This window comes from Cyanistes caeruleus, chromosome 2 (assembly GCF_971803275.1).
Source record: "Cyanistes caeruleus chromosome 2, bCyaCae1.hap1.1, whole genome shotgun sequence".
Classification (NCBI taxonomy): domain Eukaryota; kingdom Metazoa; phylum Chordata; class Aves; order Passeriformes; family Paridae; genus Cyanistes; species Cyanistes caeruleus.
The window spans coordinates 43,054,814-43,067,929 of NC_141702.1; the positions used below are offsets into that span (position 1 = coordinate 43,054,814).

Here is a 13,116-nt window from a genome sequence, read left to right on the forward strand (position 1 = left end):
TAAACTTAAGTTTCAAGTATTCAATTAGCCTAAGCATCCTCAAGTATGCCAAAGAACAGCACCTTGCCACTGACTGAAGCAACAGCCAAGCAGCTTTCCCTGGATTGTTCTGCTCAAAGAGTCTGTTCTTTTCACTAACTAAAACTAGTATTCTCCTCATGCTGCAACCACAGACTCTGCCTCAGAATTTAAACCAACATTTATACACATGTATAATGTGCACTAAGAAACAAAAAAGGAAATTAAGCTAGTAAATTCATATATAAAGCTTAGTCCAGAGGAACATTATCGTGGCAAGATGGTCCATGGATTTCTTTCTCACTCCCCCAGAGAGGTTATGTATGCTTTAGATAAATAAAATCTGAAAAAAACCCAGCACTAAATAAGCAGCCTAAATCAGCTGGTGAATTTAGGCTCCACATGTATTAGCACTTAGTGTAGGAAAACATTAAGGGATTAGCAGGAAACAGCTTCTGCTATGAAACTGAACCTTAAAATTTGTGAGTTTTGGTGGGTTTGCTATGACCAAATTAATTTGTGAACTCTTCAGATCCATAATATTCTTCTGTGATATTCTTCATATCATTTAAGCCTTGCAGACATAAATTTGATGCTCCTCCAGTAGCATTTAGTACATTTTTGGATCAAATTTTCCTGTCTAGTTTAATCTGGACAGAATCCAATTTGCATTCCCCAAGGCAAAAGCATGACAAGCAGGGATGACCAGATTAATTTTCAAAGAAAGAAAAACATCCACAACTGAAAAAACATATCAACAACAAAAAAAACATTCCTAGACTGAATCAAAACAATAATGTAGGCCTACCCCAGAATCTCTAAAAAAAAGTTATGTAACAGTATCACCAACCCCAGCATGTGCAGCTATTTATCAAATGTGCTGAGCTCTTGCTGTGTATTTTTGCATATAGTGTAACATATTTTAATTCTATATATATTTTGACATGAGATTCTAACTATCATAATTTTGTCAGTTAACCTCATAAGCTCAGTCTACTTCCTTGTGCATTTTTTTTATGTCTATCCATACACTTTGACAGTGACTCCTCAAATACTGACAATTGAAATTATACATGACAATTGAAATTATAAAAAGATTAATAAAATTTAGGTAGAAAAAAGAATAATCTGCCCATAGAGACACACACAAACTTGTCACATTCCGATTCTGGTTAAAATATTAAAATTTAATTAATACCTTTTGAACATACAATTATATGAAGGAAAGAGTAAAGGCATTCAAACAATGGATATAGATCTTAAACAATATTTACAAATTCTAAACTGCAAGTTGACTATAAAGTCACAAATACTTTAAATATTTAGTAGAATATAGTGTAAATTCTAATATAAACTAGATAAACTCAATCTGTAGGGTTTTCCCCATGATAACAGTCTAATCTTTACATATTATATACATCAGAATACTAAAAAGTTATAAAATTTTCTTTCTGTTACTCTGCAAAGAAATGGAAAATACATCAGCTCTGTCTTACTGTACAATATTCCAATTGAACTTTCTGTAGTGGTCTGCAAAAATAAATGGCACTTTCACATGCAACAAGGCATAAAGTACAACTCTTTCCATTTGCAGTATTCCATCTGAGTGCAAAGTAAACTGCAATGCAAATGTCATTCAGCCACGTAGTTGGAAATCAAATGTAAACTGTGTGAAGATTCTCACAAACTTTCTCAGATTGAAGTAATAATGAAAAGCATGTAAACTGATTTCCATACAGACCTGTAATTTTAAAAAATGAAAATACAGCATACTGAGAAGTTTGTTATGATGGTATGAAAGCTTCCTTGACAACACAATAATGGAAAGTAAGCTGATGATGCTGTGCCAGTTCAGAAGTCCAGCCATGCCAATGGGCTGCAGCATCTAAGATGCTTTTCTATTGACAGGTCCCAAAATTACTTCTGCCACTCAAAATTGCACATTTGCACATTAACAGTCAGATGGGTTTTCTAGACTTCTTTATGCCATTGTGTAACCATAGCTTCCACAGTGCAAGGCCACAAGAAGCCTGTCTTTCAGGATTTCTTTACTTGGGTATTCAGGTAACTTGAGCATGTTGATACTGGAAAGAAAAATAAAAAAAAAAAGACACCACAGTTCAGCAAAAAACTCAACAGTAAAGATTTCTGATTAAAACCCCTGAAGAGATCACATGTATGGAAGAAAATAAGCCTATGCAGACTTATAGTAACACTGAGTATCTGAATGTATTATAGGAAATTAAGTTGTTTTTTCACTTCAGTAAGTTTTAATACAGTAATTTAACTTTAATATTCATTTATTAATTTCACTACCTTTAATTAGACAAATTTGAGTTGCAAACAATGAGCAAACATAACATCATTTGGGATAAAACCCACCACTTTCATGTTGGAGAGTAAATACTGCAGAAACTGTTTAAAATTTTTTTGACCTTTTAACATTCTAAAGAACTGTACTTTTGGCTGTGACTGACATGAAAAAGCCCTGGTTTTAAGATATTTTAACAAGAATAGTTAACATACCATGTGCTTGATGTTGGTAAAAGATTTGCAGTATATGGTACAGCAGCAATAGTAAAATTTTGCAATCCGCTGCCACCCATTATATGGGCAAAGCCACCATGAGGCACCCTGGAACTGAGAAAATGTACAGAAATAAGAGCAGTGCAATAATGTTTGAAGGCAAAAAAATGTAATCTTTACACTGAAAATATCTCTTATTTAGGATTATTTGACAATTACTAATATTTTACTAAACTTCCCTTTTTGTAACTGATATCAAAATTCTTGTTGTTTAAAAACTTTTAATTACAAGACTGAATAACACGCTAGCTTACAATAGGCATCATATTGTTTGACATTTAGGATAATTCTGCCTGCAAGAAGGACTCATTTATACAACCAGTTTTTGTAGCAGAATATTCATAGAATTAGAATATTCTGAGTTGGAAAGGACCCACAAGGATTGAAATCCAGCTCCTAACTCTGCACGGATCACACCCTGTGACTGAGATTTCTGTCCAAGCCCTTCTTGAACTCTGTCAGGCTGGTGCTGTGACCACTTCCCTGGGGAGCCTGTTCCAGCACCCAACCACCTTTAGGGGGAAGAGCCTTTCCCTAACATCCAACCTAAACCTCCCTGACACAGCTTCACATCATTTCCTTGGGTCCTGTCTCTGGTCAGCATAGAAGAGATCAGTGCCTCCTCCTCCACTTCCCCTCCTGAGAAGCTGTAGACTGCAGTGAGGTCTCCAAGGTTCCCCCTCAGTCTCTTCCAGGCTAAACAGACCAAGTGTACTCAGCCACTCCTCATACAGCTTCCCCTCAAGGCCCTTCACCACCTTCATGGCCCCTTTGGATGCTTTCTAACAGATTTATATCCTTCTTATATTGTGGCATTATCTCAGTTAGGACAAACATGTCTATTTATGTTTGAAGTTTAAGCTACATCACAAAACAGTTTGTTCTCTGATTACTATCTGTGGGACAAATGACCAAAGTATCCTTGACATGTCTCTTCATTGACTACTTCAGACCAAATATTTCAAGTAACTAATAAAACCATTACATCAGTCAGACTATAGCCCAGTGACAAGCTAGGGCAAAACTAGAACAAGCTAAAAAAAACCACTAGCATCTTCAGGAATGCAATCTCACTTAATCATATTACTCTTTTTTATTCCTTTTACCAACATATTATTCAATGATTACTCCAGGTGTAAATGGGCAATAGCCCATTGTTCAGACACCGTCTCTGTCTTTCTAAACTAACAAATAGAAAAAAAATCAGATATTAACATGTTTTCATAATATCAACTTAAGCTGATATACACTACAAGATAACATCTTGCTATCAAGAGCCCTAACATGGAAAAGGACCTCAACCCCTCCCAAAATCCACTATAATGAAAGGACAAAGAAGTCGAATGCATTAGGAACAATGCCACCAGTAGGGAAAGGGTGATTATCCTTTCTCTGTACTTGGGGGGGAAATACTCAGCTCCAAGCTCCCCACTATAGGAGTGACAAGCACATAATGCAGCAAGGCGAGTGAAGGGCCACAAAAATTGTGGGACTGGAGCACCTGACACAAGACAAAAGCAAGCTGAGACTGTTCAGCCTGGAGAAATGAAAGCTCAGAGTAATCTGATCAATGCGTACAAATACTTAAGGAAAGGATAAATAAGATGATGCAGCGATCCCCACAGTTACAGTACAGGAGGCAATGGGCACAAACTGAAGTCTAGGAAATTTCCATTTAAACATAAGGAACACTTTTATACTGTAAGATGGTCAAACACTAGTATAAATTGCCCAGAGATGTTGAGAGGTCAGCATTCCAGGAGACTCAAAACCTGTCTGGACAAGATCTTGGAAATTCAGCTGTAGCTGCCCCTGCTCTGAATACCATGTTGGACTTGACAATGAGATACATCAGTTGGTTAGAGCATGGTACTAATAATGTATGCCCTGTATAAACCATTCACTTAAGAGTTGGACCTGATGATCCTAGTGAATCCCTTTCAAATCAGAATATTCTGTGAAAGTCTTAATCTCCAGAGGTCCCTTTCAATCTCAGCTATTCTGTGATTTTGTAGCTAGCAAAGAGAGCATCTGATAAAACAAAATAAACCTTCCAAAAATACGTAACAGCTGTTAGAATTCTGGATTACAGCTACCTATACTAAAAACAGTGCTCCTAGATTCACCAAATCAAGTGACTGTAAAAGCCAGAAGCAAGTGTAGAAGAGAAGAAGTAATGTTTCCACTCACAGTAAAACTGCCCAGCGAAAATGCAGAAGTGTAATGGTTGCTGCTGCTGAATGTGAAGTATCTGGGACACAACTCACAGTAATATACCTTTTAGAACTAGCTGTAGTATCCAACACATAAATGTGTATTACCTAGCTTAACAACAGCAATACTGAGCATAGTTCTAACACTGCTACACAAAATAACCACTAAGGAGAGGAGTGCTGATTATTTGCAGCATATTATTTCTGACATAAATGGAATTGTGCTTACAGCAACAATTCAGAACAAGGGTAAAGATGGTACATCAGTACCCTTACACTATGGTTTTGGCTCACATTCTAATATAGTCTTGCCTCCCCTGCAATGACTTTTTTTTCTCCCCTCTGAAAAACATCCCACATTCAAATCAGCAATAAAAGAGACCTAACTGCTGAAAATTTATTTCAGTCCACTATTATCTAAAAGTTTTTTTCAATGTAACTTATAATAATACTTCCCATATAACAGGTCAAAATAGTAAAGCACAGTCAAAAGACTGAACATTCAGAAGGAAGAGATTGCTACCCACTTGTGCCTCCAAGAATGAGCTTTCTCTCCAAGCAAAACACTGCCAATATAGTAGAGAAAACCTTCCAAATAGATGCAAAAAATATCACAATAGCTGTGAGCAAGAACAACAATACAGTTTCATGGTTTTGGAAATTTCTACGTTTATATCTGAATCATGACTTTTCTATCTATTTTTCGACTGACAAGTTTTGCATAAATTTCCTTGGAATAAAAACACTGTAGAAGAGATTTTAAGCTTATTTCCTTATGATTTTTTATTCTTATGTGACAGTAGACACATATATCTATTTAACAAGTATGCTGATTTTTCCTTAAAGAGCATAAGCATATTGCTTATTACTCAACAAAAACTACAGTCCCCAAAGAAGTTCTATATAATCATTGCAGCTGTAGAATACAAATAAAGTAGAATTTATCATTTAAATTCTATCAAGCTGTCAACATCTCCTTCCAACTGCTCACTAAAAACTCCATCAGAAGTTGCCAGTGAAGAATTAACAATAAATTAGCCAAATACTATTATAAATACCAAACAGATCAAGAGGGGGAAAATAAGAAAAGCTTGTAGAATTGGCACTATCATCTCAAGCAGCTGTTAGCTAAGAAAGAATAAATGGCATCATAAGTGAACTTTCCAATCCCAAACATGAGCCACAGAAACATTCAGGCTTTTTCTTGAGTGTGTTAAGACCTCCAAATATGTTCAAGCTTTGCTCTTGACAGTTGCTTTACTATTAAAAATGTTTCAAAATTGGTATTAATGACAAATGCAAAGTTATCTCCACTGAAATTACCAAAGCAAGACTCCATAATGGAAAAAGAGAAAGAAATGTAAAAATGGAGGAAGAAGAAAAAAGGGGAAGTTTAAGAAATACTTAGTGATGTCAGAGAAACGCAGAAGACATAATCATAAATCTAACTATTTTACTTAATTCACTAGATTAATTCCATAGTCTTTGACTGGAAAGAAAGAAGAGTTCCACTTCACACACACAAAAAAAACCAAGTGAATGTACAGAAGACATTAAAGGGAAATTCAGAAAATAAAGACCTGTGAATGTAACCTGCCAACCAGTACCCATAGAAACAAATTCTTCACTAAGGCCACAAAAACACCATAGTTTGAAAATCAGGTATACTTTTAATGTAAAATTTTGCTTAAGATACCAGCCCAACTACCATACTAGGCTCACAGAAAGGTCATTGTCTACATCTTCCATTTAAAAGAAAGTAGGACTGTCTGGGGACTTATGTGCAAAAATGCCAGTTGTATATCACTATTAGAGGTAACTTTCAAAAGTTAAATATTTATGGAAAAATATATTGCATTTCAAACACTAAAGGAAAAACAAAGGGTTCCTCCTAGCCGATACAGGAAAAAAAAAAATCCTAAGAAGATTGTTTTTAAATTCCACACCAGAAGTCTTAAAGCCACACCAAAACTTCTTTTCTACTGACAAGAAAATGGGTAAGAACAAGACAGTAGGTGATTTGTGACCAAAAATGAATGATGCTGACGCACATATTAATCAGACAGTGTAACTGTTTACTTGATAGAAAGTGTCCCTTAGAAGAAGTATTTTACCCTAAATGCCCTAAAAATACTGAATGCCACTTCAGTATCATTTAGAATGCTATAATAAGCATTTGAAACACAACCTTACATTTTAAAGATCCTTATTTGCTCTCTAGATTTAGAAATGGACCAGTCCACTAAAAATGAAAGACAAGCAGTTGGCATGCCATACATATGCAACTTCAGGAATCATTTCTTCAGAGAACAAAAAGATCAGTGTGCATACAACTAGCTTCTTAAACCATCCATGATCCCTAAAACCAAGGAAATTCATAATAAATTAAGTGAAACTAATAGAATTTGGAGAGAGGGCCATTTGATGGCCCCATCCGTGACTGTGAAATTCCTTAATATAAAAGGTACTTTTGATGATCTTAATTTGTATTTTATCATTGCTTAACCACAAAAACTTACACACAAAAGGTCAACTACTCTACTAATCCCAGAAAATTAAGGGAACATCAAACTAAGAAGATGATGTGATCTCTGCCTGCTATCAGAAAAAGACTGGATTGCACAACTCAAGTGTCACACTTATGTCTATGGATCCACTTTGCAAAATGTCTGTACCCAAAAGCTCATCAACTCACCCAGCTCACAGTGGCCTTTATTGCTAAAACATTCCCTCATTGCCCCCAAACCATAAGGGAAATAAAAGTGGCTTTCCCTAGAGAACAAATAGAATTTAGGACAGAAAACCTTTATAAAGCAGACTGCCTTCCATAAGCTTACATCTTTACTTATCTTGACACACTGCACTAATCTTAAATTCAACTCAGTTTGAGGAGAAGTCTATTCTGTGTACACCAACTGAAGTGATACCTACTTATCTCACATATTACAGCCTCAGCTGATTACTGGAAAAGCCAAGAGTCATATAAATATGCAACAGGAACAAGAATATAAAGCTCAGTTAAATTCACTACTGCCTTGTCAGAACAGCCTGGACAGCAACAAAGGCCTCTTGCAAAGTGGTCAAGTACAATAAATATGTAATCAATCATTTTGCAGGCAACAGAGAGAGCAAAAGTACTAACAGACACTTTATCTGCTTTGATCAACTTATAGGACAACCAGTATGCAAAACAGTTTCTAGATGATCTTTTATGGTCTCTCAAGTCTCTTATTTCAGAGTATCTAGACAATGCATTTGTTCTTACAGAAGAGTCTCTCACCTGCCAGTAACAAACTGCAATAGTAACACTCTCTCTTCCTGAGTTAGTTCTTCCACCACGTCCCAGAACCACTAAATGACAAAGAAATTACTTTGTATTTTCCATTAAATACATGTAGTACTTGAAAATACACTGATAAAATAAATGGAATATATGTGTTTTCTACTTAAATTATGGATTTTTTTGTACCAAATTCATACATAATTAAATTACTTAATGTAGAAATACCATAGAAAAATACCTCCACAAATTTGAGCCAAAATAAGCTTCCATAAACACACAGATGTTGACAACAACAAAACCATATTTTTTGGATTAAATAGTCTACATTATTAAAAAAAAAACAAAAAAAGAAAACAAACAAATAAATAATTTTACCTGAATAACTTGGTCTCCTCTCTCATAGCCACTGGTGTATTCTGTATTTTTCAACCAGTCATTCACATCAATTTCTGGCATACCAGACAACAAAAGCTCCTTCAGGAGAAGTACATAGACTGTGATTAGTCCTCCTGACTAGCCACTTATTTCAAGAGTTTATAAGAGCTATTTAAAGAAGTAATGTTTTAAGAAGTAGAAAGCTTACAGTGCTTTTTTAAATTATTGCAATCTTATGAAACCCACGACTAAATTTTAATACATGAAGATTCTTGAATTCAGGTAACTTCACATGATCTGTTTAATTTAAGTATGCACTAAAAAGAGAAAAAATTATTGCCAAAGAACCTGAAAGAAAAAAAAACTCTGAGTCTTGCCATGACTTCAGAGAAAATCTGAGATGTGTTGGTTACAGAAGATCAAACCACCAACAAAACTTTACTGGAATTTGACTCTGTGACTCAGAAAAAGTAGAGACAATAGATGGCATCTCCTTATTCTTAAAGGATTTCTGTCCTCCAGTTTTAAGGAAAACACGCAAAGACTTAAAGGCCACAACATGCTGATTCCATACTGAAACTACAAATTAAGGCATTTATTACTGCCATGTGAAGTTTCAGGAAGATGGTAATCCTGAGTAATTAGCAAAAGCAGGAATACACATAATGAGATCCCCGTTAATAGATGCCCAAGAAGTAAAGCCAACGTGAAAGCTACAAAATCTTTATTTTGTGGTTACTGAGCTTTACTTCTACATCATTTACACTGCTGATGAAGTATGCTGAGCAAAGTGTTTAAAAGTACATAGGCATTTCTGCTTACCAGTTCATATTCATCAAAAAGTTGGATCAAAGATGGTGGAATGAACATATGGAAGCCTTGTAAAAAGGCATTTATCTGAGGCTGAATGGCTCTTGTCATTCTGAGTTCTGTCACAAGCTGGACATACTCAGCCTGCAACATAGAGAACAATATTAAGACAGACCCCAGCAGAACCACACAGTGCTCAAACAAACTCACACGCACAAATGCAGTCCTCAATGCATTACAAATCTCTTCCACTCTAAGATGGCAAGAGTCCCTTTGCATTTTTACATGGAAGCAAACCTAAAAAAACCCTTCTGCTCTTCTACCTTCCTTTCTAAGACAATCCCAAAACAGAAGTGTTTGAATTGTTACATAAACCATTCAAAAAACAGGGACTCAGACTAAGATAAAGTAAATAAAACTTGTCATGCCCACATCTAGTACAACCTCCATTAAGCTCAACTAAGGCCATAAACACACCAGTGTTTGTAAGCAAAAATACTCTATTTAAGCAAACTGACATTACTCAGGAAAAAGGGCTAAGTTCTGAAGGAATATTTGTGAGCCAGAAAGCTTGCTTGCTTTCCCCCTGTCTCTGGAAGCCTAAAATAATACATAATAAAGCCTGCAGAGGTGATTAGTTTTAATAAGAATTTCAGGGTTTTTTAAGAAAGTCTTGAAAAATCTACTTAGTTTTTAAAAAATAAAAACACCAGAAAGCTATTTCCACCATAGCCAGGTTATAGACTATAACATGCCTTAGAGATCTGGGGGCTCCCTTCCCTTTAAAAGATGCCAGCCAGAAAAGGAATCCACCAGAATTTTGCTTTTGTTGAGAACACAAAAGCCTAGGAGGCATTAATGGAAGAAGGCTTTTAGAAGAAGACAAGTGCCTTAGAAGGGAAAAGTGCCTACATTAAAATTCTATAAACATGTTTCATCTACCCTGACCAAGTTTAATAAAGTTTATTTACTCAAGAAAATAGTTTTCTACTTGAAAACAAAATTTATTCCTAGATTATTTAAGATACTCTGTTTAAAGAAATGCTTTGACTTTGTAATCATGATTTTTCATAAGAAAATCATAAAATGTATCTCCCAATTAAACCATCTCAACTATCAGCTTCCTTTAAGAAAACAATCTTACGAAAATACTACTTTAATTTTGAAATACTTCAACCTAGACTTTTAGGTCCTGAACCTGCACAAAAGCAACCAAGCATTTTTCCTTTCCTCCCTTTCAGAAAAAGAGAATGAAGTATGAAACATATCAAAATGTATATTTTTTTAAAGGCAGCTCCTTACAGATGTATAGAGGGGTTGTTTGCTTTGCAGTTGAAAAATACTTTTAAAAGCATTATCACTATTTCATTAGACTGAGAGAGCAATTAAATTGTCAAGTGCTCTGAAGAAGAGGAACATGACCTAATAATATCTTCAGCTGCAGTACTGCTCCCAAAAATCTAGTTTCAAGTCTAGAAGTCTCCCCAGGTTGCCTCTACTATCAGTGGAGCTGAAGACACCTCCCTTGTCAGAGAGCTGAGGGGCAGCCAAAGGAGATTAACTGCACTAGATAAAAGTCAGTCCGTGAACACAGAAAAAACCAGAAATTTTTGCAATACTGGGATTCAAAATACTGATAACACTTGTCTTCAATGATCAGAAATGCACATTTTACATCTCTTAAACTGTTCTTATGTAAATTAGGCTACCCAGAAAAACAGGGTTGTGGAAAGTAAAATTCACAGCCTTATTTTGAAAAATCCATTTTAAAAAAAAATTACTTATTTTATGCAGGATAAAAAAAAATACTACATTGAACACTTTAATTATGAGAGAAAGCAGTTGCTGTACTTTAGGTGTAAAAATAAATGCTTAAAATAGCCTGGAACAGCTAAGCATCCTGGCTATCAGCACTGGCACATGATGAAAGACCTGTAGCACAGAATTTACATAATACATGTCAGTAAACAACTTGGTCAATTTGTTTTGCTTTCTGTGCACTTCATTTACATTTTATTCCCCTCTGAAGCCTTAGGAGCACATTACAGAACAGGAATACCTACATCATTTCAGATCTACATATGCATTCCTACATAAAGTTATGATCCAGCCTTCTTTAAGGAAGTGAGACGTGATTAAAAACCCATTAGACGGGCATCACAAATATAATGACAAAATCTTGTTTGGGTGAGGGGTTGTTCTGTGTTTTACTTTGAGGTAAATAAAGCACAGATCATGCTTCCTTGATTTCACAGTCCCATATACTGTGAGACAAGGATCAATGGTTGTGATGATTTTCAGATTCAGAGAGCAGCTCCATTTTAAAGCTGCCTGGAAATAAAAATACCTACTGTTTTAGTGCCAAACAGAATGGCCAGCTCACAGACAGGTTCTGGGAAGATACAGAAAGCCACAGGATTGTGGAAATCTGCACCATTCTTTAACATAACATATAATCAAACTTTGACTAGGCCTAATTTCATTTTTTTCCTAAAAAGTAGAAAGCTGAAAAACGATACACAGCAAAGAGCAAATTCAGGACAAAGCCTGACTTTTCCCTTTGAAGTCTCTCCATTAACATGACAAAAGGCATTTGAACCAAGTTATAACCGTATTTCAGCTGGGCTACATGGACACAGCAATTGTAAGACACGAATATTTGCATCATCTAAATGCCCCACAATCATTCCCCTATTACACACTTGACATAAAAAAAGAAAATTACCCCATTCAAAGAAAATAACATTTTACAAATAGCTCTTACTACTAGTGCATTTAGTCTGTTTCAGTTTTCAATGAAAGAAAGGGACTGTTTGGGTGGTTTCTGTGCAGGGAGGGGCAACAGTGTGTTTTATTTTGGTTTTGGCACAGGGGATTTTTTTGTGTATGTGTTTGTTGCTCAGGTTTTTCAATGGATAAAGATTAATTCCTAATTTAATTTTAACAGCTAATCTGCTAGTGTGCATACACAGCAAATACTTTCAGAAGCTGAATTTTCTTCTCCTAGAGACATAATAAATACAATGAGTTTTAAACAGTGATCCTTATTCCTTGGGTAAAGGCAGGAAAAAAACCCAACTTTTTCTCTCTTGCAGAAGAAAAAGGTATTTTTTTATTAAGTAGACACATTCCTATTTAAATTGATAGAACAGCTAAGCTAAAACATACTGCAAAACTATGTCACATTAATCAAACTGGGGAAAAAAAAAAAAACACTAAACTACAGATCTCCAATTTTCAGCAACTTGGTCAATTTTGCCAGTGAACAAAACAGTGCCATCCTACAGATGTTTTTTTACTTCACATTTTGCAACTTCAAATTCAAAAAATGCATTAATATTAATAATTTCAAAGCTACCACCAGAGCCAACTCTTTCTTAGCACCTTTCAAATTAAAGCTACACAAACTCTAGTCCCCTCCTGCCATTCTGACAATGGCTTGATGAGATGGAATGGAGGCATCTCAGCTACCCATTTTCAATCACCCTTTCTAGACTGTGTCCCAGCTCTGAAGTTAAGAGAGCAAATTAAGCTGGTAACAGGTAGTACCCCCACGTGGGCAAACTTCTAGTTTTATGCTAATTGAAAACAGGTTTTAAATAGTTGTTATGAAACTACAATTTATGTTAAATACATCTTTTACATATACTGAGAAGCTAAATATATACTAGTTCAAGTATGTAATAGTATATATACTATTCCATACTAGAATATACTGACCAGATGCACTAATCTACATCCTTGCCTTCTCCAATAGATAATAAAAACACTAAGCATCCACTACCTTTGCCATTACACTTGTTTTATCATCTGTATTCTTCCACAAATGAC

The 13,116-nt window shown here is 35.3% G+C and overlaps 1 protein-coding gene across 20 annotated transcripts in view; it reads right to left on the reverse strand.

Moving 5' to 3' along the window:
* Positions 1–1,184: 1,184 nt before the first annotated feature.
* HACE1 (HECT domain and ankyrin repeat containing E3 ubiquitin protein ligase 1) overlaps positions 1,185–13,116 on the reverse strand; it is a 48,911-nt gene continuing 36,979 nt past the window's right edge. For all 20 annotated transcript variants that reach the window (XM_086876650.1, XM_086876666.1, XM_086876664.1 and 17 more), the window contains 5 exons: positions 9,298–9,429; positions 8,476–8,574; positions 8,098–8,168; positions 2,545–2,658; positions 1,185–2,102 (listed from right to left, as the gene is read on the reverse strand). In XM_086876650.1, coding sequence (XP_086732776.1) covers positions 2,000–2,102; positions 2,545–2,658; positions 8,098–8,168; positions 8,476–8,574; positions 9,298–9,429 — 519 coding nt within the window. In that variant the 3' untranslated portion in view covers positions 1,185–1,999. The remainder of the gene's footprint in view (positions 2,103–2,544; positions 2,659–8,097; positions 8,169–8,475; positions 8,575–9,297; positions 9,430–13,116) is intronic.